The 27,476-nt window shown below is 43.2% G+C and overlaps 1 protein-coding gene across 1 annotated transcript in view; it reads left to right on the top strand.

Moving 5' to 3' along the window:
- DEPTOR (DEP domain containing MTOR interacting protein) overlaps window positions 1-27,150 on the top strand; it is a gene marked incomplete at both ends in the record, with an annotated part of 174,851 nt that extends 147,701 nt beyond the window's left edge. The window contains one exon of the mRNA XM_080693525.1: window positions 27,022-27,150. Coding sequence (XP_080549651.1) covers window positions 27,022-27,150 — 129 coding nt within the window. The remainder of the gene's footprint in view (window positions 1-27,021) is intronic.
- Window positions 27,151-27,476: the final 326 nt, after the last annotated feature.

Below are 27,476 nucleotides of genomic sequence, written 5' to 3'. Positions count from 1 at the left end.
CCACTCAGTTTTGGCAGGAGTTCCTGCTGACCGATGGAAAGTTCACAGGGCAGGATTTGAAATGGGGCTCAGTCCTGGGCAGGGAAGGTGTGGAATGCCAGCCATCTGGATAAGGAGGGCCCACGGAGCCCTCTGCACCTCAGAAGGTAAAGCTGTCTTTATGGCAGTCACTTGTGACAGCTTTGTAAACCAGTGTGGAGACCACAGGACCTTGACTGCAGTTCATAAGGAAAAATAAAGACCTTATCTTTGTAAGCTCAGAGTACATGACTGTCCCCTGCCTTGGCTATGCCAGGGGAGGCTCTGTCCCACAGGAGAGGCACATGTGTGTAAACTGGAATCCTGGGCCCATCGGTGGAGCACAGACTTATGGGCTTCACATTCTATGGAGAGTCAGAAGCCTTCTTATTTGGTGGTACCGGGGCATTCTGTCTCTGAGATTTATCTCATCCCTATTTTATTTTATTTTATTTTTATTTTGAAATGGGGTTTCACTGGGTTGCAGAGATCCATGCTAAATTTCTGAGGCTGGCAGTGAAGCTGGGACCTTCCCGTCTCAGCTTCCTAAATACTGGGATTACAGGTATGTGCCACCACACTCAGCTCCATGTGGATTTTGCTTACACTGTAATGGGTACATGCTCATCATATGTTTGTCCAGAGCCATAGAACATACAACAGTGGGAACAAACCCGAGTGTGGACTGTGGACCCAGGGCAATATCGATGCTTCAGTGTAGGTCCATCACTTCTAACAGTTATACCATGTAAGTGGAGATGTTGAAAACGGGAGCCACTATGCACGGGGGAATGTGGGCAATGTGAATGTGGGTCTCTGCTTTCCTCTCAGTTTTGCTGTGATTCTATGATTGCTTTTTCTGCTAGAAAAACATGGTCGAGCCAGGCATAGTAGTGCATGTCTGTAATCCCAGTACTTGGGAGGCTAAGACAGGAGGATTGCAGGTTCAAAGCCAACCTCATCAATTTAGCAACTTGGAGAAATCCTATTTCAAGAATAAAAAATTAAGTATGTATAGGGATGTTGCTCAGAGGTAGAATGCCCTAGTGCCAAAAAAAAAGATGTGTGTGTGTGTGTGTGTGTGTGTGTGTGTGTGTATTTCAGTGTTTTATGTTGCTGTTATGATTCCATGTCCATCCCCCACTGCTTCACCCTTCACCTTTATGTCAGTGACTCCAAGCCAGTCCACCTTCAAACCAAGCTCTCCGGGAGCTCCCAGCCCATATTTCATCTTACCCTGGATGCAGTGCCAGCATCTCTCATCAGCACGGGCAGGTTTCCAAGCCCTTCTTCATTCTTGCCTAAACTTGCATCCTCTGTTAGTTCCCTTCTCCATTTCTGTGATTGCCAGGGTTGTTCTTCTGGGCAGCCAGGCTTGGTCCCTGGAGCTCTCTGTGCCCTTGGCCTCTCTCCTCCAACCCATTAGCGCTGCCCATGCAGAGACCTTCCATTTTCACACCTCCTTCCAGTTTCCACCATTGCAGCTCAGGTCGAGCTCTTTCGTCCTCCATCTCCAGTCTGAATAGCAAGTTCCTTTTTTGTTTAAATTTTTTTTTATTGGTGCACTGTATTCATACATCATAATGGGATAAAAATACTTTTGTAGACATACATGCACACATTGCCCAGTTGGCCCCTACCCGATCCCCACCCCGTTCCCTCCCCATCCCTCCTTCCCATGCTTGGCTTAGTGGTTAACATCTAGTATTATAGCAATTTATCCAAAATTAACAATGATAATCTCACATAACAGTTTCATTTGTCTGATACCAAGATTTTGATGACTTAAAGATAACATTTCAGTATTTCTTTTTGCTTTCTTTCTTACCAGAGAATATTTTTTTTAATTTTTTTTAGGTGAAACTGTCATACATTTATTTATTATTTTTCAGAAAAAATCTATCCTAATATGGAATATGGACTCTAGATACCCAAAACGATCTCAAAGAAGAACAAAGCTAGAAGATGTATATTTTCTGATTTCAAACCATATAAAGCTACAATAATTGAAACAGTGTAGTACTGTTCTAAAGGCAGATATATAAACCATTGGAGTTAAATAAAAGCCTAGAGATAAATTCTTCCCTATATTGTCAAGTTATTTTTGACAAGGTTTCCACGAACATTTGGTGGAGGAAATAATAATCTTTTAACTAAATATTGTCGAAAAATAATAATTACATGAAAAAGAATAAAATTGGACCCTTACCTAACACCATATACAAATATTAACTCAAAATAGATAAAAGACCTAAATATAAATCTTAAGACTATAAACTTTTAGAAGAAAATCTGGGTCATAAAACCTCACAACATTGAAATTGGCAGTGATTTCTTGGATGTGATTTCCATGGCACAGGCAACAAAAGGGTAAGTAAACTCCCTAAAAAATTAAAAAATATTGTATATCCAAAAACAATGTAAACAGAATTAAAAGTTTCTGATAGAATGGGATAAAATATTTCCAAATGCTATATCTGAAGGTATATTAATATTCCAACTAGAAATCCTAAAAATTAGCAACAATAAAAGCAAACAATACAATTTAGAGATAGGTAAAAGACTAACATAAATAATGAATCTCCACAGATAACCAATCTTAGTTGTCTGTTGGATGGAAAATCTTGTTTCTCTGGTTCTGGTGTGTGTTACCTATTTCTTCTTTGTAGTTAATCTCTTTGAGTATTTTCTCTAGTGCTGGTTTTGAGGACATAAATTCCTTCAGTTTCTGTTTGTCATGGAAGTTTCTTATTTCCCCATCTAATTTGATAGAAAGTTTTGCTGGGTAGGAAATTTTTGGCTGGAAGTTGTTTTCTTTAGAGTTTGGAATATGTTACTCCAAGCCCTTCTGGCTCTCATGACTTGGTTTGGGAAGTCTGGAGTGATTCTAATTGGTTTGCCTCTGAATGTCGCTTGACCCTTTGTTTTTGTTGCCTTTAAGATTCTCTGCTTGGAGCCGGGCATGGTGGCGCACGCTTGTAATCACAGCATTCGGGAGGCTGAGACCTGGAGGATCACGGTTCGCGGACAGCCTCAGCTACTTAGTGAGGCCTCTGCAACTCAGTGAGACCCGGTTTCAAAATAAAGAATAAGAAATAGGGCAGGGGCTGTAGCTCGGAGGTCAAATGCCCCTGGGTTCCATCCCCAGACCCGCCAAAAAAAAAAAAAAAGATTCTCTGCTTGGCTTCCACATTGGTCATTTTGACAATTATGTGGCGTGGGGATCCTCTTCTCTGATCCTGTCTAAAGGGAGTTCTATAAGTTTCCTGGACCTGTGTATTGACCTCTTGCTCTATGTTTGGAAAATTTTCTGCTATTACTTCCTTGAGGAGATTGTTGATCCCTTTGGTTTCACCTTCTTTTCCTTCCTCTATTCCAATTATTCTTTGGTTAGCTCTCTTAAAATGGGCCCATATTTCTTCAATGTCAGATTCTTGCTGTCAGATTTTTTTTCTAGATTAGAAACTATGCGTTCTTTTTTTGAATGGTCATCTTCTAAGAGCGAGATTCTATTCTCCATGTGGTCTAATTGGTTGTTTGTACTTTGAATTGAGGCCTTTATTTCATTAATTGCATCCTTTATCTCTTTTTGGCTCTCTCTGAATTCTTTTCAAAACACTTCTATTATTTCTACAGTTATTTTCCTGATTAGATCTTCTAGAAATCTCTGAATTTCTGTTTTATCAGGTTCTGATGTTGTGGGGTTGTGAGCATTCATTGCTCCATTGTTATTCCTCTTTCCCATGATTTAGGAAGTTTGTGCTTTCTCTGGGTTCTTCCCTTGGGTCATTACGACTTCACTTAAGGTGCTCTGGATCTCGAGTCTGTGGTATCTCGGTCCCTATTACTCCTTTACTGGGTTGTATCGCAGATTCTCAGACCCTGGGAGTCAATCAAGGCTGCTTTAGACCTTGGGGGTGCCAGGTTGGGCGTTCTCCTATGGTGTGATATCTCTGCCCCCGCCACTTCCCCACTGGGTCAAGTCCCAGGGAATACAGTACTGGGATTTCTCCTCTGGGGCCCGCAGTTTGACTCGCTGTTGTTGAGTGTGCAGATGGAGCTCTAGTGGACTTGGTGAATTCACTGCTGCTGCTGCTGCTGGTGGCAATATGGCGCTGATGCCACGCCCTCGGCTGTGAGGCTGGGGTATTTTTTCTCTGTTTATGAGCTTCGCTCTGAGTCCCTGCTGGGTGTGCCGAGCCCAGCCCCTTGGAGCTTTAGATGCTCCCTGCGCCAAGAAATCTGCCAAATTCCTCCCGGCTGATCCACAGCGGCTCACCTCGACTCGCTGTCCACCGCTCCTCTCTGGAGCCTGGTGGGCTGTTGAGTGCATTGGTCTGGTGCCGTCCGGTGAGCTCACCGCTGCCGCTGGCAGTAAGGCGCTGCTGCTGCGTCCTCGGGCGTGAGGCCAGCATATCTCCTCTGTGTCTCTGAGCTCTGTTCTGAGTCCCCCTCCTCTCTGGGGCCTGGTGCTGCAAGGGAAGGCTAAGTTCCTTTTTTAAAGGGCCTGAGATTTTTCCTTCTTCTTACCACAGGTAGCAGGTGGTATGAAGAGCAGGGTATAGAGTGCAGGAGAATAAGAACAAATTGGAAACTACCAGCACTTTGGCATTTATCTCTTGCCTCAGAGAAGCGTGAGCCCAAGTTGTCACCTGGCAGGACCTCTGCATCTGTGTTAAAATCCTCCCTTTTTGTGGAACGTGGTGACACATGCTTGTAATCCCAGCATTCGGGAGGCGAGACGGGAGGATTGTGGTTTGCAGACAGCCTCAGCTACTTACTGAGACCCTTTGCAACTCAGTGAGAGCTATTTCAAAATAAATTTTAAAAAATAGGGCTGCGAGTGTAGCTTAGAGGTAGAATGCCCCTGGGTTCAACCCCCAGTACCACACACACAAAAAAATAATAATATAAATAAATAAATAAATAAATAAATAAATAAATAAATAAATGCAGCCAGGCGTGCTGACACACGCTTGTAATCCCAACATTCGGGAGGCTGAGACCAGAGGATCGTGGTTCGTGGACAGCCTCAGCTACTTAGTGAGGCTGTCCACAATTTAGTGAGACCCTGTTTCATAATAAAGAATGAAAAATAGGGCTGAGGGTATAGCTTGGAGGTCGAATGGCCCTGGGTTCCATCCCCAGACCCACAAAAAAATAAAAATAAAGAAATAAATGAGCTCCTTTTGCTAATACTTCTTACATATTCCCTGAGCTCTACCAAGCGCCTGGGTTATTGATGGTTCTCAGACCTTCATTCTTCATTGTGGGTAACTTTAACTCTGATTCCTGAAGGCTGTTGGATGGGTTCACAGGGAAGCTAATGGCAGAGTCCTTGGAAGGCTGTGGCCTCATTGGCTGATGGGAGTCCTGAAGCCACTACTGGTCAGTAGCACCGTCCGCTGATGAGAAGAACTGGACGTGGAACCGCCGAGAGGGAGGGCAAGCACCTTTGTGTCTGGGCCTCACTGCATTTAACCACACAGCCATGAGCAATGGTGGCTACTTGTCTCCCACCTTTCAGGTAGTATGCACAATTCTCCTGTGACCAACTTGAACCTGGAACTGTACAGGAAAGGGAATCTGGGAATCAGTTCCAACTTAGCCAAATCGACACCACAAAGCTCCGTCCTCTTACTTACATTCACGCTCTTTCTAATAGCCCGTCCACAAAATGTGTTCAGTGCAGGTAGAAGGAAGGGAGGGAGAGTAGATGTAAGTTTTATCCAGGGAGCAGAGGGCAGGCTACCCTCATCAAGGGAGGAGAGAGGTTTTTTTTTTGTTTGTTTGTTTTGTTTTGTTTTAGCATCAGCCCTTGTACTAATACCAGAGGCAGAATTCTCTCTCCAGGGTGAGGCTGCTTCCACTGTTGTCTCTACAAGCTGAAATGATCTCTGTCTAATTCTCTCTAGTTTCTTGAGGCATGAATACAAAATGGACAATTTGTTTAAGATAAATGTCCTCTGCTCAGTATTTTCTCTCTAACTTTTAAAAAGAACGCATCCTAGCAAACCTTAGTTGTGTACTCAGCATGGTTTGTTCCAGCTACTTAATAAGATACAGAAGAAATATGACCAAGACGAATATGGCTTGGTCATAGCCCTGGGAAATATTTTGGAATGTCCAAAATAAAGTCAGTTTCTCAGGGTTGGTCTTTGAATTAATCACTTTCTCCCATAAAGAACTAGTAAAGGAATTTGGTGCTGGCTAAGAACCTAGTGGCTTTGCCTTTGAAGTAGATATCAATGACCTGGGAGCTAGCCTGGAGAGGAAGGGCACTTAATGTAACGTAGTGTCCTGTCCGGAAGATCCTACAGGGGTGGAGGGAAGGAGGAGTCAGTGTTTGTTGTGCAAGCGCTGTGCTAGGTAGTTAATGGGCATTATCTTCTGTAATCTTTAATAGCTAGATATTAGCTGTATTTTATTGTTGAGGCTGAAAGTCTGAGTCATAGCCTCTGGTTATGCAACCCAGCGACAGAGCCAGAAGCCAAGCTGACCTGGGTCCATCTGGCTCCAGAGTCTATGGTCCTTACATTATATCTTGGTGCCCTTTAAATACATTAAAATTATTTTACTTTTATGGTCATCAGTTGATTTATCCTTTGTGTGTGTGTGTGTGTGTGTGTGTGTGTGTGTGTGTGTGTGTTAATTTGTGTGTATGTGTGTGGTACTGGATCCGAAACCCAGGGACATTCTACCTACAAGTTACACCCCAAGCCCTATTTTATATTTTATTCTTTATTTTGAAACAGGGTCTCACTGAGTTGCAAAGGGCCTCACTAAGTAGCTGAGGCTGGCCACAAACTGCGATCGTCCTCTTTCAGCCTCCCAAATGCTGGGATTACAAGTGTGCACCACCATGCCCGGCTTCTATCTTGTTAATACTGACAAGATATATTACCCACTCAGCCAAAGGTCAAGTATTTGGTAGGAATGGAGATGGGAAGGATTTCAGTCTCCAAACCCATATACTTCTCTGTAACTGCTGAGCAAGGCTCCCAAAGATGATAAGACCCAGATGACACGGGCTGGCTGTGTCAATTTTTAAATCTAGACAAAGCTATACTCCCAGTCTGCAGCCAAGTCAGCGTGTCGGGCTCTGCTGACTTACAAGCATAAATTATTGAACTGAGAGAGTCCTGAGAAGCCTGGGTAGCAACCCATCCCCTGCACCAGTTTCTTAGTCCTTAGCTATGTTAAGGGAGGCACTCTGGAGCAGAAACCAGCTGCCTTGCTCCCTCCCCCGGGGGCATCCAGCAAAGGCTGTGTAAAAGTTTATCCATATCTCACTCTACTCAAAATGAGGGTATCTTGTGGCCAGTTTTATTTCTAATCCTTTTACCTTTCCCACCAAAACATTACCAACTACATTGTGACATTACTATGTGTCCCTGCAACATGAATGCATATGTGTACACACACACACACACACACACACACACACACACACACACACACACACCAGATCACCACTGCCATGTAGAAAGAATACTGAATGGGGAATCAGAAATGTTGAGTCACCTTTAGAGGTTAGATAATGTCACCAACACACCACAGATCATCCCTTATGAATGAAATAATATAAAAAGAATGCCTTGTATCAATGAAAACAAAGTTATAACGCAATTGGTGGCTCGATGAATAACCTTAACATACAGCATCTTCCTTAGTAATCATTTTTTTAAATCTTTTGAATATTAATTTTGCATTTTTAGCATAATGCAGGAAAAATATAGTAACTTCTGGCTGTTGAAGGGTTAATAAAAATTTTAAAGGCAAATAGATAATTGGGTGAAAGGTTCTCGTGGTAAAAAGAATTTGGGATCAGGAGGAAGGGTGGCCAGTGGAGCTCTGTGTGGGAGTTGATACATGTGTAGATAATGTGTCCCCTGATTCTGGAACCAGCCCCCACCCATTCAAAATTGGGGGACGTTCTGAGGAGCCTCTATAGCCGCAGAGTAAGCAGAGCTGACTCTCCTTTGCTTTAGAAAGAGAAAAAGTCCATAGAACCTGTGGCCATAGCATGCATACACTGCGTCTTTTCAGCAACTGAACACATCTTATAGCCTTGGGAAACCCCCAGCTGAAAGTGTGCTGTCTGTCCTGTGTGCAAGCAGACCTCGGACCTGTTCCTAGAGCAGTCATGAACTGCTGGTAGGAAGGCCACATAAACCATCAGTAGGGGTCACAGATCTTCCGTTCAGCCTGGTCCACATTCCCCAGAATTCCCAGGAAGACAGTGTTTGTCCTAACTTTTTGATAATCAAGTTCTACAAAACGAGCTAGGGTTCCCCACACCTGCGTCTCCTTTAAGGGCACCAGACGGCCCCTATGATTGATTCGCCCAGCTGAGTAGAGTGACCGAGGGCCAGCCTGGATCTGAAACACACAAGTGGTTGATTGGGTCCAAAGGGAGCTGATTGTGTGTAGAACAAGCGGGCACTTTGATTTCTCAATTTAAAAAAAAAAATGCTTGTGTGCTTTTATGTTATTGTTGTTGTTTTGTGACAGATAGTTGCTCTCACACTCTCCTTCAAGGCCAGTGGTGCAGTCCATTCTTTGGGAACACCGCATAGGCAGAGAGCATGTGTAAGTGAATAAAGCTGGAAAAAGGCTGCATCTCTGGAGGGAGAATCCTGTTTGTTCAGGAACTGGTGTTGTGTGCGCCTCCTCCCACACGGGTCACTCTCCAGTCTGTTGCATACTTGGGGAAGAGATTTATGGAGCTGAACATACAGCTGCAAGTTTGCTCTCTCTCTCTCTCTCTCTCTCTCTCTCTCTCTCTCTCTTCTCTTTCTCTTTTCTCTCTCTCCCCCTTCTCTCCTCTCTCTCTCTCCTCTCTCTTCTCCTCTTCTCTCTCTCTCTCTCTCTTCTCTCTCTCCCTTCTCTCCTCTCTCTCTCCTCTCTCCCTTCTCTTCTCTCTCTCTCTCTCTCTCTCTCTCTCCCTCTCTCCCTCTCTCCCTCTCTCTCTCTCTTTTACTCCCCCCCCCCCACTAAGAACAATGTTCTGCTGTCTTAGCTGTTTTGCACCGGACATAAACTGAGTCCGGTGCAAACTCTTTTAACACACAACTCATTTAACTACAGCAACATGGGAAACTCCTCGGTAGTAATCCTTGATGAACGTAAATGTTTTTTAAAGCATAAAACATTTTATGGAGGTGATGAATTCCTACTTCCTAGTACATCTTGACTCGGCCCACGTCTCTTTTGAAGGATCATCTCTGAGTCTCATTACACCGTACGGCCGTTTAGGTTCTGAAATAACGTTGTTGGTGTGAATGCCATAGGGACAGGACCAGAGATGCCTTCACAGACTTCTCTATTTACTTTAAAATTAGGCTAATGGTTTACAGTGGCTTCCAGATCTTCTATTTTTGTGCAGTTCTCGCAGACTGGAGCAAATTCTTTCTCATGACTTTTTCTAAAATTTTTTCAGCTGGTCATTTTAGTAAACAAGAGACCCTGTTTCAGAATAAAACTAGGGATGTAGCTGGGAGGTAAAATGCCGCTGGATCCAAACTTTAGTACCAAAAAAATTTTTTTTCATTCTTCCTGTGAATGAATAACACCATTGCTTGACATCTATTTGCATTTCCCAAACTAGAATCAAAACCAGCTTTCCTGAGTGTAGGCCCAGGAGAGAGTTTATCGCCCCTTTGACAGTCAGCTTTCCCGGACTTGTCTGGGGTCAGAGGAAGATTGTATATGAAGAGGAATAGAGGAAGAAAGCCAATATTTCTTTTTTTTTAATTTATTTTATTGGTGCACTGTATTCATACATCATAATGGGATAAAAATAATACTTTTGTAAACATACATGCACATATCGCCCAGTTAGCCCCGACCTGATCCCCACCCTGTTCCCTCCCCATCCCTCCTTCCCATGCTTGGCTTAGTGGTTGACATCTAGTATTACAGCAATTTATCCAGAATTAAAAATGATAATCTCACAGAACAGTTTCATTTGTCTGATACCAAGCTTTTGATGACTTAAAGATAACATTTCAGTATTTCTTTTTGCTTTCTTTCTTACCAGAGAATATTTCTTTCTTTTTCTTTTTTAAGGTGAAACTATCATATATTTATTTATTTATTTTTCACAAAAAATCTATCCTAATATGAAATATGGACTCTAGATACCCAAAATGATCTCAAAAAAGAACAAAGCTAGAAGATGTATATTTTCTGATTTCAAACCATATAAAGCTACAATAATTGAAACAGTGTAGTACTGTTCTAAAGGCAGATATATAAACCATTGGAGTTAAATAAAAGCCTAGAGATAAATTCTTCCCTATATTGTCAGGTTATTTTTGACAAGGTTTCCACGAACATTTGGTGGAGGAAATAATTATCTTTTAACTAAATATTGTTGAAAAATAATAATTACATGAAAAAGAATAAAATTGGACCCTTACCTAACACCATATACAAATATTAACTCAAAATAGATAAAAGACCTAAATATAAATCTTAAAACTATAAACTTTTAGAAGAAAATCTGGGTCATAAAACCTCACAACATTGAAATTGGCAGTGATTTCTTGGATATGATTTCAATGGCACAGGCAACAAAAGGGTAAACAAACTCCCTAAAAAATAAAAGCATATTGTATATCCAAAAACAATGTAAACAGAGTTAAAAGTTTCTGATAGAATGGGATAAAATATTTCCAAATGCTATATCTGAAGGTATATTAATATTCCAATTAGAAATCCTAAAAATTAGCAACAATAAAAGCAAACAATACAATTTAGAGATAGGTAAAAGACTAACATAAATAATGAATCTCCACAGATAACCAATCTTAGTTGTCTGTTGGATGGAAACTCTTGTTTCTCTGGTTCTGATGTGTGTTACCTATTTCTTCTTTGTAGTTAATCTCTTTGAGTATTTTCTCTAGCGCTGGTTTTGAAGACATAAATTCCTTCAGTTTCTGTTTGTCGTGGAAGTTTCTTATTTCCTCATCTAATTTGATAGAAAGTTTTGCTGGGTAGGAAATTTTTGGCTGGAAGTTGTTTTCTTTCAGAGTTTGGAATATGTTACTCCAGGCCCTGTACTGGGATTACAGGTATGGGCAACCATGCTGGGATTAAGATATTTCTCTTTTTCTAGCGCTCCTTTTGTCATAAGTCAAGTGCCCATGTATGGGGGTCAGTTTCTGAACTCCTGATTCTGTCATATTAATGTGTGACCTGTACTAATACACTACCATATTAATGAAATATGGCTTTATAATACATCTTTTGGCTTTGTTTATAAATCTAAAACACATAAACACATGAAGGGGACTCTCATTTCATGTTCTTTTATCTGTATTATTTTAAAACCCAGTTTAGTCAGGCGTGGTGGTGCATACTTATAATCCCAGTACTTGGGAGGCTGAGACAGAAGGATCTCAGGTTCGAGGTCAGCCTCAGCTGCTTAGTGAGGCTCTTCCCAACTTAGTAAGGTCCTGTTTCCAAGTGAATAATAAAAACAATGGCTGGGGTGTAGCTTGGAGGTAGAATGCCCCCGGGTTCCATCCCCAGTACTGCAAAAAGTAAAATTAAAAAGAAAACTCAGTTTACATAGCTAAGAATAGCATTCTCTATGTGAATTTAATAGAAGCAAATGCCTGCCCTACTTCTTGGAACATAAATAAGTATTCAGTAAACTAAAGGTAAACTAAAGGCATTCTTAATAGGAAAAATGTTGTTCATTCTCTAAGTGGAAGCATTTTGGTGTTTTTTTTTTTTTCACTTAAGATTTTAGAGCTGAAATTTATTTCTTATTTTGGTACTGAGGATTTAACCCAGGGGCATTATACCTCAGATCTGTACCCACAGCCTATTTTATTTTATTTTTTGATACAGGGTTTTACTAAGTTGTTGAGGATAGCCTTGAACCTGTGACCCCCTAGAGTACAGATATGTGCCACAATGCCCAGCTGAAATGTACTCTCTCCCTCCCTCCCTCCCTTCCTTCCTTTCTTTCTTTCTTTCTTTCTTTCTTTCTTTCTTTCTTTCTTTCTTTCTTCCTTCCTTCCTTTTTGCAGTACTGGAGATTGAACCCAGGGACATTTTACCTCTGAGCTACATCCCCAGCCCTATTTTTTATTCTTTATTTTAAAACAGAGTCTCACTAAGTTGTGGCAGGCCTTACTAAGTAGCTGAAGCTGGCGATGAACCCTGATCCTCCTGTCTCAGCCTCCCAAGTACTGGCATTACAAGTGTGCGCCACCACGCCTGGCTTGAAATGTACTTTAAAGTCCCCCAAACATCATTTGTTTTTCTGTCCAGTTTGTGGAGGACTCTAATGCTTAGAGAAGTGTTGAGGCAGGCTCAAAGTGACTCATCTTACTGGGTGCAGAGTTCAGACTAGAACTGAACTCCCTACTCCAGGACAGTACTTACTATCTTTCTCTATTCTTAACTTTGCCCTTGGAGAAACCTTCAGTGGAGAGAGAGGAAAGAAGGGGAGGGGGAGATAAACTCATCAATTCACTTTTGATGTGGATAAGCCAAGTCTGACAGGCAAGGAAAGGGTGCTTTTCACTGAGTGTGATAACAGCTATGCTGTGCTGATCACCTTACAGCACATTTCTCACCCACCTACACAGGACAGATGGTGTGGTTAATCCTCTGCCGTTCTGTTTCTATTAGGAAGCAAAGATTGCAGCAACAAAGAAGGCTTGTGAGTGGAATTGGTAATGCTGCTTCAGGGCAGAGATTAGGTAATATAATCAATCACCGAGACAAATGATGCGGCTTGGGGAACTTGCTGGCTTTGTTAGGAGAGGCAGTTATGCACCAAATAGTCCTGCTCTGTCCTTCCTTCCAGGAACCTTTATATGTTTCATCCAAAAGCCATTAATCTTCACCTGCTTACTGCATCCTAGTATCATTCTATCTGAACAGAGAAGCTATCAAAAGTGAGTGGGACCTTTGTCCTCCTTGGGGTTATAAGGAATCGTGGTAATTTGCATTCTGAAGACCCCATATCTTCTAGTTGTATCTGGCCTAGATATATAAATTAACCAGAGTTACTCTTCAAAGAATAAAAATCCCCCCTCCCAATTCCTTATTGTTTTCTTCCCTATTGGATAAAGATAACGGGTTGGTAATGGTGACCATCAAGTGGGCATTAGCTCATTTTCAGGATCGTAGAAGGAAAAAGCAAATGCAGGGTTCTCAAGAAATGTATCGTGTGTAAAGGGTGTATCGATGCCAGGTCAGGGCGCTCATCCATGTGGCGTTAATGCCACTCTTAGGGCAGTTACCTGTTACTTGGGAGGCAGGGTAGCCGAGGGCTTCAGTGTAAAGTCTGAAGTCAGCATCCTGGTTTGACTTCATAGCTATGTGAACCTGGGCCTGCTGCTTTACTTCTTTGATGGTACCATCTAGAGTGTAAAGTGAGGATACAAGTAATCTTATCTTCCTCCTAGAGAGCCTGGGGAAGGTCAGGAGCTTTGTAAGGTGGGGTTTTTTTTTTTTGTGTGTGTGTGTGTGTGTGGTACTGGGGTTCCTGGAAGCCCTTCTACCTCCGGCCTACACTCCCAGACCTATTTTTACATTTTTATTTGGAAACAGGGTCTTCTAAGCCAGCGCACGCAACTGGCTTCGAACCTGCGCGATCCTCCTGTCTCTGCCTCCCAAGCGTGGGGATGACAAGCGTGCGCCACCACGCCCGGCCCAGGTGGGGTGTTTTTAACTCTTATAGCACAGCCCATTGCTGACTAGCATGTTGTGACCTAGAGGGTGGTTTGGGGTGTAGACTGCTGTCGTCTGAATGCATCTCCCCAAAATTCATATTTAAAATCCTAGCTCTTGAGGAACATGGGAGCAAAGAAAATACAACCCAACAGCAGGGAAGAGGCTTTATTCAGGAATAAAACCTGGGAAGGAGTCATCTAACCAAGGAGAGAGCCCACAAGAGTCAGGAGCGCCCCTCCTTACAGGCTAGGGGCTTTTTATGGGGCAAGGAAGGGGAGGTACAGGAGCGGCTGTGTGAGTGGCTGGTTGGTGTGCGAGTGACCAGGTCATGGTGGCATAGGGAAATGGCCAGGGAGCCTTTTTCTTTTCCTTTCTTTGTTTCTTTGTTTTCAGTCCTCTTCCAGCCAGACCTCATGACCAGACCTCACAGTCAGGCCTCACAGTGCCCATAATAGCCCTCAAGAAGATGGTCTTTGAAAATGGTACCTTTGGTAGATTAGGTTATGGCAGCAGCGCCTTCATGAATGGGGCTATGTCCTTTTAAAAGTGTCTTGAAAGAGACCCCTTGTCTCTTCTGCCTCATGAGACATAGAAGACATCATTCATGAGGAATCTGACAACTCTTACCATACACTTTCCCTGTTGGTGCCTAGATCTTACATTCCCTACCCTTCAGGAAAAAAAAATTACTATTTATTGTGTATTAGCTACCCCGTTGATGGTTTGTTAGAGCTTCCCAGACACACGAGGACATGGACTAGATGGCGAGGCTTTCACAGGTGATCATGAGAGGAAAGACAGAAAACCGCCCACGGCAAGATGGCGCTTCACCTCTCCGTGTGCCATCTTTCATATCCTCTGATGTCGTGGTGTGAAAACCAGATGGGTGATTTGGAGAGAGGATGAAGGAAGTAGGACAACCAACATACACCACTCACTCTTTTTCTTTTTTTCTTTCTGAACTTTAAATTTCAAGCCAGTTTCAAGTATATTTTAATCTACTCATGGCTTCCTTTGCTCACCTCAGGCTCCTTATTATTATTTTTTATTTTAATGCTCACAAATGATATTAAAGGTCCATGTGTGCCAATGTGGCAGCAGGTATTATTTTTAGTGTTGTGTTTTAGGCAACTTGGATATTAATCTCTGTTAACAGCTCTAAACTTAGGCATTTTACAGGTTGTTAGTTTTGAAGTCTATAAGACAGCAGAATTTGACTCAAGCAAGTAATAATTTTATTTTTATTTTTATTTTTATTTTTTGGTGGTACTGGGGTTCCTGGAAGCCCTTCTACGCCCGGGCTACACTCCCAGACCTATTTTTATATTTTTATTTGGAAACAGGGTCTCTTATGCCAGCACGGCTGGCTCCGAACCAGCGCGATCCTCCTGTCTCCGCCTCCCAAGCGCGGGGATTACAAGCGTGCGCCACCACGCCCAGCAAGTAATAATTTTAATAAAAATGGAAATGCCATCTTTTATCTTTCATGAAGCTATTAATACTAATGATCAATATACTATTAGGTATGGAAGAAGTATATTTTTACCGAAGATAAAAAGCTATTTTGCTTATTTTTTATTATTTTATTTTATTGGTGTATTATGATTATACATATTTGCACATGCACATACTATAATTTGGTCCACTTAGTTTCCCCAATACCTTTTCCTTCTCCCTACCCTAACCCTCTTTTTCTACTCTACTGGTCTCCCTTCTATTTCCATGAGACTCCACTACCACAATTTTTTTTTTCCTTTTTTCTCTCTAGCTTCCACATCTAATTAGATGATCATTTAAGTAACTTTGGGTAGAAAATATTGTACCAGATACTTTACAGCACTGTTTTCAACATAGTACTAGATCAGAATCACCTCATATGCTCAATGAAAATGCAAATTCTTGGGACCCACCCCAGTGAGTCTGATTTGGTAGAATTTGGGTGAGACCTGAGAATCCACACTCCCAAAGTGCCTTGTGTTTGCACTGCAGTTCAAGGGCCACACCCTTTTATATTTGCGTGTGCTTTTCACTTAAACAAACGAGCAACGAAAACGGCTTTAATAATGTTGACCACATGCATAGCTGGAATTTCTACCATGCACCTGGTCTTCCAAAGGCCTTCTGCGTTAATTGGTGATCTCCAGAACACACATGTGCTTTCCGCTTTATTGTGAAGTTTTGTGGTGGCTTGCTACTTAGCATATTGTTTCTGCCTTATCATTCAATTGATCAGTCTTGCCTACCCGACTAACAGAGACCTAGCTCTTCCTAATCTTTCAAAATCATAAGGAAATATAGAGACAAAGATAAGTCAAGGTGGCATTTCCCATCAATGCACCAATTATATAGGGATGGATGGTTCTTGGTGAATGCAGATTTCCAGGGCATGGAGGAGACACTTATGTAATCGTGGGTGTTTTGTTTCTCTCCAGCCTCACTCCCACTCTGGATGAAACAGTTGAGTAACGGGTGGGACTCCAGCCATCTAAGAACAAATGTGCCACAATCCCACGGGCACTCAGACTGTCCGGAGGGTTATCGTCCATCTGCTAGCGCTGGTGCAGGGCGAGCAATTACAGGCATGATTATTTGGTTGATTTGGCTTCTTATCAGGAGAAAGGCTGGATTTCTGCCTAAGTGTTTAATTTAACCTGTTCACACCCTGAAATGTGCCGAATCCTGTCTTCCTCTTCCTGTTAACTCTCACAAGGCCAGTTTTTGGTGCTTAGGACTCTTCTCCGCTGCCTGCTTGCTCAAAGACATTCTTACGTGGGCTTAATATGACTGGTGAAGGTGTTCTTCTTTCTTGTCATGAATGAGAATGTGCTACATGTCTTTCCATTTGAAAATTAGCCAACAAAGAGACTGGAGGCAACATTTTGCTGTGCATACCTCTAAGTCTATCTACTCCAGAGGCTGAGGTAGGAGGATTACAAGTTTGAGGCCAGCCTAGGCAATTTAATTAGAATGTAGATCAAAATAAAATAAAAGGAGCTGGAAATGTAGCTCAAAGGTAGAATACTTGCCTGGCACATGCAAGACCCTGGGTTCAATCCCAGTGCTGCCAAACAAAAGCACAATGCAGAGCCGTGGTACTACCCCTCCTGAGAGATGAGTTTCAGAGCAGCTAGAGAGCACATGACTGATTCCTTTTCTAAGAATTGGGGAAATGAGAGAATTGCAACTCCATCTGTAAAAAAAGAGAGATGATAAAAACAATTATAAGCAGAAGAAAAGCATTACAACTGCACTTGGATATTCTCATTACCAGCAGAGATGGCAACTAAGCCCTGCCCAGTCCAAGTGGGAGGTAATCCGTGGGCCCATGCAGAAGTAGTCATGTGCTCTATGTATTTGTGTCTGTGTGTTTTTCAAGAGAGAGAAGTAATTTTGCCCCAGGCTGTGTATTTCCTGTGGTACTCATAATGTGTTTTGATTTGGAAAACATGGTGTACCATAGATGCTAATTGAAAGTCCATTATAACTGAGCATGTTATAGAGTAAGACCTGCAATTCTAGATTATTTTGTACATTTTTAGTAACAGGACATTGGAACAGTTGGATCCATGGTGGTGCTGAGACCACTTAGGGAGAGATGACGTCTTTCCTAACAGCCTGACTCTAAAAATACTACCTTGAATCTGAACAAGGTTTTGAAAGCTTATTTCTCCTTTTTGTTCAAGGAAAACACTTGTCGTAATGTCTGAAGTTTATGTATTATTGAGGATGTTAAGTGACCAAAAAAACCCAACCCAATCATAATTAAATAAACTCCTTAGGAAGTTGAAGGAGACTGAACATCAACACTACAAGATATTTGAGTGACTTACGACTGTCTCACACACAATAGATGAGGAAAAACAAAACCACCTGTCTTCCACTCTTCTCTTAAAGTTTGCATATACATGCTGTACTTTAAAAGTTTGTATTCACCCTAGGCGACCCCCTCTCCACCCGGAAGGACCCTGTGGTCCGGGTCTCTGGCCCCGACCCTGGGCGGGTGGGCAGGCGCTGGTGGGGCACCCCTAGGCAACCCCCTCCCCACCCGGAAGGACCCTGTGGTCCGGGCCTCTGACCCTGACCCTGAGCGGGTGGGCAGGTGCTGGCGGGGCACCCCTAGGCGATCCCCTCCCCACCCGAAAGGGCCCTGTGGTCCGGGCCCCTGGCCCCGACCCTGGGCGGGTGGGCAGGTGCTGGCGGGGCACCCTTCAGCGACCCCCTCTCCACCCGGTAGGACCCTGTGGTCCGGCCCCTGGCCCCGGCCCTGGGCGAGTGGGCAGGCGCTGGCAGGGCACCCTAAAGCAATCCCCTCCCCACCCGAAAGGGCCCTGTGGTCCGGGCCCCTGGCCCCGACCCTGGGCAGGTGGGCAGGCGCTAGTGGGGCACCCCTAGGCACCTCCTTTCCACCTGGAAGGACCATGTAAAAAAGGAAAAGAAAATGAAAAAAGGAAAATATCGGAGAGGGGTCAAGGAGGCCGTGGCAGATGCCAGGATACTGGAGATGCAGACAAAACATATCCAAATTAACTGGAATTATTGGAAAAATTCCCCGCTAAGGAGGACTGCTTCTTCTCTACATTGTTAAGAATCTTGGACATCACCTGTAAGGAGAGAGACTTTAGCGGAGACCAAGGAGAAAGGCAGTGCTGAAAGCGGTCTCCGCGTTGGCGGTGGAGACTTGTATTCAGAAGAAGCAGAAATCAGAGCCTACCAACCTTATTTTTTTTTTTTTTTGAGAAATTACACCAAAGGTCGAATGCTACCGTCGCGCATGCTTAGGAACACTGGACAACATTCAGAGTGGAAAAAGAACTTGGGAAAGATTTGAAATGGTGGAGGCAGTGGCAATGGCAGTGGCCAGTACTCAGGGGAGGCAGAGATCTGATGCATTATACCTGGAACCTTTGAAGTAATGACCCCAGAGGCAGAATGCTACCACCATGCACCCTCGAGAACGTGGGACAAATGGTTGGGCAAAGAGGGTGTTCGGATTAGAGCATGCCAAGGGGTGAGGCCAGCGACAGACACAGCAAAGCTGGGATTAGAGCCTGTCATGAGGCAAGGCTGGTGCTGGAGACTCCGAGGCTGGGATCAGAGCCTGCCGAGTGGTTAGGCCGGTCCTGGGGCCAGTGAAGACGGGATCGTATCATGCTGTGAGGCAAGGCTGGTGCTAGGGCCTTCAAGGCCGGGATCAGAGCCTGCCAAGGGGTTAGGCCGGTGACGGGGCCAGCGAGGCTGGGATCGGAGCCTGCCGTGAGGCAAGGCTGGTGCTGGGGCCTCCGAGGGCGGGATCAGAGCCTGCTGAGGGGTTAGGCCGGTGCCGGGACCAGCGGCCGGCATCGGAGCCTTCCATGAGGCAAGGCCGCTATTGAGGCCTCTGAGGCCGGGATCAGAGCCTGCCGAGGGGTTAGGCCAGTGCTGGATCTAGCGAGGCCGGCATCGGAGCCTGCCATGAGACAAGGCCAGTGCTGGGGCCTCCGAGGCTGGGATCAGAGCCAGCTGAGGGGTTAGGCTGGTGTCGGGGCCAGCGAGACCAGATTTGGGGCCCCCCATGAGGCAAGGCTGCTGCTTGAGCCATTGAGGTCTGGATCAGTCCACCGGGTAGCCAGGCCACTACTGGGGCCGTGAAGAGTGGGATCGGTATTTGCAACGCGGCATGTACAGAGAAATATCGCAGAAAATTAAAACCAGATGCTTCCCTTAATCAGCAATAACTAGGAGGAAAGGGGCAACAGGAAGTGGTCGAGCTATAGAAAGGGCCCTATAGTGAAGCAATTAAGGTGACCAATCAGAAGGTATGGAAAAGCAGACGATGGAGCCTCTTTAAAAAGCAGGAGGTACATAAACATATGTATCAAAGTTAATTACCAAGCAAGCATGGGATTGAGGGAGGGGGAGGGAATGGTATGGGGACTGGATGAGGGCTAATTGGAAAAAAAGTTTGTATTCATGTAGCCAGACATGGTGGTGCATGCTTGTAATCCCAATACTTGGGAGGCTGAGACAGGAGGATCACGGTTTGCGGACAGCCTCAGCTACTTAGTGAGGCCTTCTGCAAATTTGAGACCCTGTTTCAAAAATAAAGAATAAAGCCAGGTGTGGTGGCGCATGCTTGTAATCCCTGTGCTTGGGAGGTGGAGACAGAAGGATCACGCAGATTTGAAGCCAGCCTCGCTGGCTTAAGATACCCTGTTTCCAAATAAAAAATATAAAAATAGGTCTGGGAGTGTAGCCCGGAGGTAGAAGGGTTTCCAGGAACCCCAATACCATAAATAATAAATAAATAAATAAATAAATAAGTAAAAAATGGGGCTGAGGGTATAACTTGGAGGTAGAATGCCCCTGGATTCAATCCTCAGTACCATATACAAAAAAGTTTGTATTTATGTAAAGCTGTGAAGTCATATGGTTCACATTCCAGAGGTGGAAATTAGTTGTGTGGCCCTGAGCACGCAGTTTGATTTCCCCAACATTCAGCCTGTCCAGAAGGATTGTAATGGGGACCATGAGTTTCCAATGAAAGAATATAGCTTTTAAGAGAAAAAAAAAGAATTGATTACAAAGTACCGAGTATGTAAGACAACCAGAAGCATGTGGGTAGCACCATCGTTGATAAATGACAGGAGCCAGGGCAGATCTGGGGATTTAAGTACCACACACAGCAAATGAAGTTTCTCTCCTGTTAGCTCCAGAGTTAGTGTTCCAGGAAGACTGATTCTGATTGGCTAAGCTCTGGTCATGTGATTCTGTGGATGGCCATGGAGGACAGAGCAGCTTGGTTGGTATTTTGATCCATGCTCCCCACAGCACAGGGAAGGTGATCTCTGAAAAGGATATCCATTTGAGGTTAGCAGAATGACAGCTGGATAGCCAAGCCCCACAGATATCAGTCACCACAGGGCTCTTTGGAAGATTTTGATTAAGTATGTAAAGTACCTGGATTAGTGCTTGCAAAAGAATAGATTTTCTTATTTCTTAATTTAATTAATTTTTGTTTTGCAGTGCTAGGGATTGAACCCTGGTCCTCAGACATGTTAGGCAAGCATTCTACCACTGAGCTATATCTCCAGCCCAAAACAATAGGTTTTTAGTTAGTTATCTATGGAAACTTTGCCAACCATTTTGAAATATGATACTCTATTTCCCAAATTAAATATGAACTTCATGAAAGCAAGGACTCTGGTAGTTAAGTCTTTAAGTTTTTCACATACAAGTTGGCTCAAGATAACACCCTTCCCCCCATAACACCTCTGACAGGTTTTAATGACCTGCTGATTAATCCATCTTTATATGCCCAGAGTGTACCCAGGTGTCAGCATAGGTAGGGGGGACTGGGACTTGCTCTAACCCCGTTCTTGTTCTCTGCCACTCTGGAGACCATGTGAGATTGTAGGGCAGTGAGATTATCTTAATGCCCATGGTAGCCTTGAAACAGCCTTATTTTAGAAGAGAGTAAATCAGTCACAAACTTTAGTACTTGAGAAATGTGTGTACGTAGGCACATGCATACAAACCAAAACCAAGACATGATCTTCTCTTCTTGTGTATTTCTAAAATTAAATTCAGTTCAAGTCACCACTCACGAAGATTTATGAAAATCTGAATTAGAGATGTCTGCCCATGCTCTTCTCCTTTAACATCAGATGCATTTCAGTCGTGCCTCAGTCCTCAGCCCAGCGCTGGGCCAGTGTTAGTTACTGAGGCAATTGATTTCCGCCCAGTTGGCTCTACTTGTTGTCCCTTACTCAGCTCTGAACACCTGGGCACAGGTCCTGAGCAGATGTCATTGAATGCCATCCTCCCAAGCACACAGCCTTTACCATCCAAGGTTCTGTAGCACCCAACATTCCTGCAGTCAGGAGGGTCACAAGACCCTGCTTTGAATTAAACCTGAAGCATCTCCCTACAGCCTACAAGTATCTCCTCAGAGCCGCCCTTTCTCCCTTCAGGTTTCCTTCCTTTCTTGGATTAAACCCAGCAGCATTCTACCTCTGAGCTACACCCCCAACCCTTTTATGTTTTTATTTATTTTGAAACAGGGTTTCACTGAGTTACTGAGGTTGACCTTGAATCTGCTGTCTTCTCATCTCAGCCTACCACTTACTGGTATTACACCCAGTTTCATTTTTTTTTAAACTAAAATTTTTGTTGAGATATAATTCACATATCATACAATTTACCCATGTAAAATGAACAAGTTAATGGTTTTTTAATATAGTTACAGCTGAGTGTGGTGGCACATGCTTATAATCCCAGTACTTGGGAGACTAAGACAGGAGGATCTCAGGTTCAAAACCAGCTTCAGCAACTTAGTGAGACCACGTTTCAAAAGAAAATGTAAAATTGGAGTCAGGCATGGTGGTGCACGCTTGTAATCCCAGTACTTGGGAGGCTGATACAAGAGGATCCGGGTTTGTGGCCAGCCTCAGCTACTTAGGGAGGACCTCTGCAACTTAGTGAGAGCCTGTTTCAAAATAAAAAATAAAAAATTGGGCTGGGGATGTAGCATGGAGGTAGAATGCCCTTGGGTTCAATCCCCAGCACCACACACACACACACACACACACACAGACACAGACACACACACACACACACACACACATCTTTTTTTGGGGGTACTGGGCTATATGACCCCATATGTGTGTATACTATATGAAATATATATATATATATATATATATATATATATATATATATATATATATAGTGTGTGTGTGTGTGTATGTGTGTGTATGTATATGGTACTTGAAATTGAATCACCCAGATCATTCTACCACTGAGCCTCACCTCCAGCCCATATATGTATGTATGTGTGTGTGTGTGTGTGTGTGTGTGTGTGTGTATACATATATATATATATATATTTCATATAGTATACACATATATGGGGTCATATAGCCCAGTACCCCCAAAAAAAGATGTGTGTGTGTGTCTGTGTGTCTGTGTGTGTGTCTGTGTGCCTGTGTGTCTGTGTGTCTGTGTCACAGTAAGGCAACCATCACCACAATTTTTTTTTTTTGCAGGTCTGGGGATGGAACCCAGAGGCATTCGACCTCCGAGCTTTACCCCCTGCCATATTTTTATTCTTTATTTTGAAACAGGGTCTCACTGAGTTGCAAAGGGCCTCCCTAAGTAGCTGAGGCTGTCCGCGAACTGCAATCTTGCAGTCTCAGCCTCCCAAATGCTGGGATTACAAGCATGTGCCACCACACCCGGCTATCACCACAATTAAAAAAAAAAATACCCTACCCCTTAGCTGTCACTCTTATACTCAACTCCTTTCCTGCTCCTTAGCCCTAAGCAACCAGTAATCTACTGTTGGGGTGATCATGGCCATCCTAGGTGTTTCATACAAACAGGCTCTCACAATATGTGCTCTATTATGGCTGGCTTATTTTACTTAGCACATCTTCAAAGCTTGTCCACGTGGCAGCATGGAATTTGTTCTATTGTATTGTTGAATAATATTCCATTGTGTGGATATGCCACATTTCATTCTTACTGTCATCATTTGATAAATATTTGGAGTCCTTCAGTTCTTGAAGCTTCAAAACCACCTCCGTTCCTCGCTTTCCCTCTGCCGGATCCAGATGAGAGACTACAAACTCAAATGCCCATCAGCTTGGAGTAAGAAAATTAGCAAATAGGGTTGTGGCAAACAAGAGGGCATGGCCCCGCTGCCAGGAGGCCATCCAGACCTGGGTGGCCAGGTCTTCACGTCGCCCCCGAGAGGCCGGAATCTGATTTGTATGCATAATCTTCCTGATTTTTAAATGTTGGGCAATTTAAACAAACCACATAGGACCACAGACAAAATGCAGTTGTGGCGAAGGCTAACTGCTGAGTGTGGTTCCTGAGCGATGCAGACACACATGTAATCTTGGGACTTCCCAGCAACTCCTGCCTTCTCACTGGGCAACACAAAGACCTTCCGTTTGGAGGAAAGAAGAACCCAGTCTAAGGTCCAACCCTCCGGGTTAAGAGAGGGTGAAATTCCTCTCATTCCTTGGCTCTGGAGCCTACTTGCTGCAGAAAGAAAAAACAAAAACAAAGCACAGGCCAGTGCCTACATTAAATTAGTGCTCAATTGCCCTGTGAATTACTGTGGGCCATTTGGGATGGATTGTGACCTTCTGACATGACCTTCATTATGAATGTGACCTTCACCATCATAGAAAACTGCTGATTTTTGTACAAAATGTGCCTTGAACCCATGAAAGGTGAAAACGGAGGGTCTCTTTGTCTCCTTGTGTGACAGGTAAAGCAGCCTAGTAATGTAGGTTGAAGACTGGAAAATACTGAGTTATGACATCAGCAAGTGTTGATTGAGTGAATAACCACCCCTTTTACTACTTTCCACTTTTGATGCTGCTTTGCATATGGCCATGAAGACAGTGAGGGTTTTTTAAGTAAAAGAACTTGAATCAGGCGTGGTGGCACAGTTTGTAATCCCAGTACTTGGGAGGCTGAGACAGGAGGATCAAGGTTCACAGCCAGCCTTAGCTACTTAGTAAGGCTCTCTGCAACTTAGTGAGACCCTGTTTCAAAATAAAGAATAAAAAAATAAGGCTAAAAAAAAAATAAGGCTACGCCGGGCGTGGTGGTGCACGCTTGTAATCCCCACGCTTGGGAGGCAGAGACAGGAGGATCGCGCAGGTTCGAAGCTAGCCGCGCGCGCTGGCTTAGGAGACCCTGTTTCCAAATAAAAATGTAAAAATAGGTCTGGGAGTGTAGCCTGGAGATAGAAGGGCTTCCAGGAACCCCAGTACCACCAAAAAATAAAAAATAAAAAATAAGGCTACATGTGTAGCTCACAGGTAGAATGCCCCTGGGTTCAATCCCCAATACCACACACACACAAAAAAAAATTTAAAATAAAGAGAAAGAAATTAACATAACCTAGTACTGGTGTATGCTTGATATTTGAAAAAGTTTGTATATTTATTTTCTAGTTTGAGCCTGGAAGGAAAGCCATGTTTAGCTAACTTTTAGTTTTGTGTTTGTTTGTTTGTTATTTTGGAGTACTGGAAATTGAACCCAGAAACATTCTACCTCTGAACTGTAGTTCCAACCATTTCTATTTTTAATTTTTTTTGAAACAGAGTCCTGCTAAGTTTTTAAAGGTCTTGCTAAGTTGCTGAGGCTGTCCTCAAACCTGTGAACCTCCTTTCATAGCCTCCTTAATACTGGGATTACAGATATGTGCCATCACTCCCAGGTTACCTAACTGCTTTAAAAATGAGACATATTTATATCATGAGACACAGAAGAGAAAAAGGAACTTGATTGAGGTCATCCATCAGATCTTTGAATACCAAAACCTACATCTTTTTCATGGATATAAAAACTTTGCTCCTAATACTTTTCAATGTTTGGTATATTTAAGTAATGGGTATAGATGTTTTGGAGTTAATATAATGTTTAAATTTCTGCCAGGTGTGGTGGCGCACGCTTGTAATCCCCGCGCTTGGGAGGCAGAGACAGGAGGATTGCGCAGGTTCGAAGCCAGCCTCGCGCGCTGGCTTAGGAGACCCTGTTTCCAAATAAAAATGTAAAAATAGGTCTGGGAGTGTAGTCCGGAGATAGAAGGGCTTCCAGGAACCCCAGTACCACAAAAAAAAAAAAAAAAATAAGTAAGTAAATAAAATAAATAAATAAATAAATTTCTGTTACCCACTCAGAAGACAATAAAAGGAAATGGTTTTCAAGATGTTTTAATATTTTCCAAATTCTTTGATTGGTCTTGATTAATAAATAGATAAATAGTTGGGAGTAGGAGTACTCATTAGGTACTCAGATATTATCATTAAAGGAATATGATGTTGCCAGGCGTGATGGCACAGGATGGGAGAATCACAGTTTCAAGACCAGCCTCAGCAACTTAGTGAAGCCCTCAGCAACTTAGCAAGACCTTGTTTCAAAATAAAAGATAAATAGGGATGGTGGTGTAGGTCAGAAGTAGAATGCCCCTAGATTCACTCCCCAACACACACATACACACGCACACACACACACACACACACACACACTCAATGGTGAGAACAACCAAGCTAGAAGTCATCGCTAAACTAATCCATATCAACCAGTCTACCTCTCTTCTTTCCCTTCTCCTTAACTTCTCTCCCTTCTACCCACTTGCTCTCCTTTCCCTCTTCCTGGGTTTGTTTGTTGTTGTTGTTGTTGTTGTTGTTGTTGCTTTTTGTTTTTTGGGTTTTCTTTTTTTTTGCCTAATAAGAGGGGGAATCATTGTAAGGAGCAAGAAAGCTTTCAGACTCAATCCCCGAGATGCTTTTTTGTTTATGTATTTAGTTGTCCAGTTCATTCAGCACTGAGTATTGAGTACTTCATTAATTTCCTCTTGCTTCTGTAACAAAGCAAGACAGATTTTCCCAGCTCGCCGTGGCGTACCCAGAGTGGGCACTGGGAACTGAATGATGCTTGTCATTGTGCCATAGCCCTTTTTCCTACCTCAGGTTGACCTCCAGCATAAAAGCTAAGCTTCGCTGGCCTCATTCATTTTCATAAGGATGGGAAATAGGGAAATGTGCCATATTTGTGATCACAATTGGGGCACTTTGTGGAGTGAAAGGAGGCACTGTTAACAGTTATGTAGCAGCCATAATAGGGATCAGAGGGTCATAACGTCTCCCTGTCTGCTGAGTCCATATAGATAATTATGGTCATAAACACTGTGACTGTAAGCACGTGTTCGCCAGCCACAGCAGCGCGTGCTTGTAATCCCAGTACTTGGAAGGCTGAGACCAGAAGCATCAATGGCTTGAGACTAGCCTCAGCCACTTACCAAGACTCTCAGCAACCTACTGAGACCCTGTTCCAAAAGAAAAAAGAAAAAAGGACTGAGAATATAGCATGGAGGAAGAATGCCTCTGGTTTTATCCCCAGTGCTACAAATAATAAAAATAAGGACGTGTTGCATCTCCATAGGTTGGGGACACTGCAGTAGTTTTCTGTACTTCATTTTATTTAATTCTTACAATAATTTTATAAGGTAGGTATCATCCTTACTTTGTAGCTGAAGGATAGAAAGCTCAGATACTTAAATACCTAGCTTAAGCTAATAAGGTTCTGAGTTGGGACTTTAGTGCAACACTAAAATAAATGCTTTTTCCATTATGCCAGAAAAAGTGTGGCTTTTTAGAGACTGTTGAGTTGGAGTCATCGGCTGGGTTTGGGTGAGAATTTTAATAAATGTAGCCACCCATTAGGGCTACACACTTTATCAAAGGTCGGTGTAAAACCTACCGCTATGACTGACATTCTTCCTTCCTGTCATTTCTTCAGGTCTGTCAGTTTGTCGTCTCTGTCAATGGGCTCAATGTGTTGCACGTGGACTACAGGACCGTGAGCAATCTGATTCTGACAGGCCCACGGACGATTGTCATGGAAGTCATGGAAGAGTTGGAATGCTGAGCTGAGCAGCCATCCCTTCCAGCCCTCCAGTGGCCCAGGAGCCATCAGAGCCAGAAGGACCCAGCAAAGCGATGCAGGACTTCCATGCGAATGGATGGCCTTGGACCTAGGCATCTGTTCCCTGTACATACACATCTTAAGTTGAGTTTAATACACTGAATGTGGAAGAACCGGGTAGCACATCTTAAAAAAAAAAAAAAAAAAAAAGAGTCAGTGCAGAAAACATTTGAGAATCACAGTTTTCTTACATGATAGAATTGCCTTAGTAGATTCTATTTGTAATTCTCATTCGTTGTTTTTTTTTTTTTTTTTTTTTAATCTTAGTT

This window comes from Muscardinus avellanarius, assembly GCF_963383645.1.
Source record: "Muscardinus avellanarius genome assembly, chromosome: 4".
NCBI lineage: Eukaryota > Metazoa > Chordata > Mammalia > Rodentia > Gliridae > Muscardinus > Muscardinus avellanarius.
The sequence above is the reverse complement of the archived record's forward strand: the minus strand, read 5'-3'. Positions and strand labels throughout refer to the sequence as shown.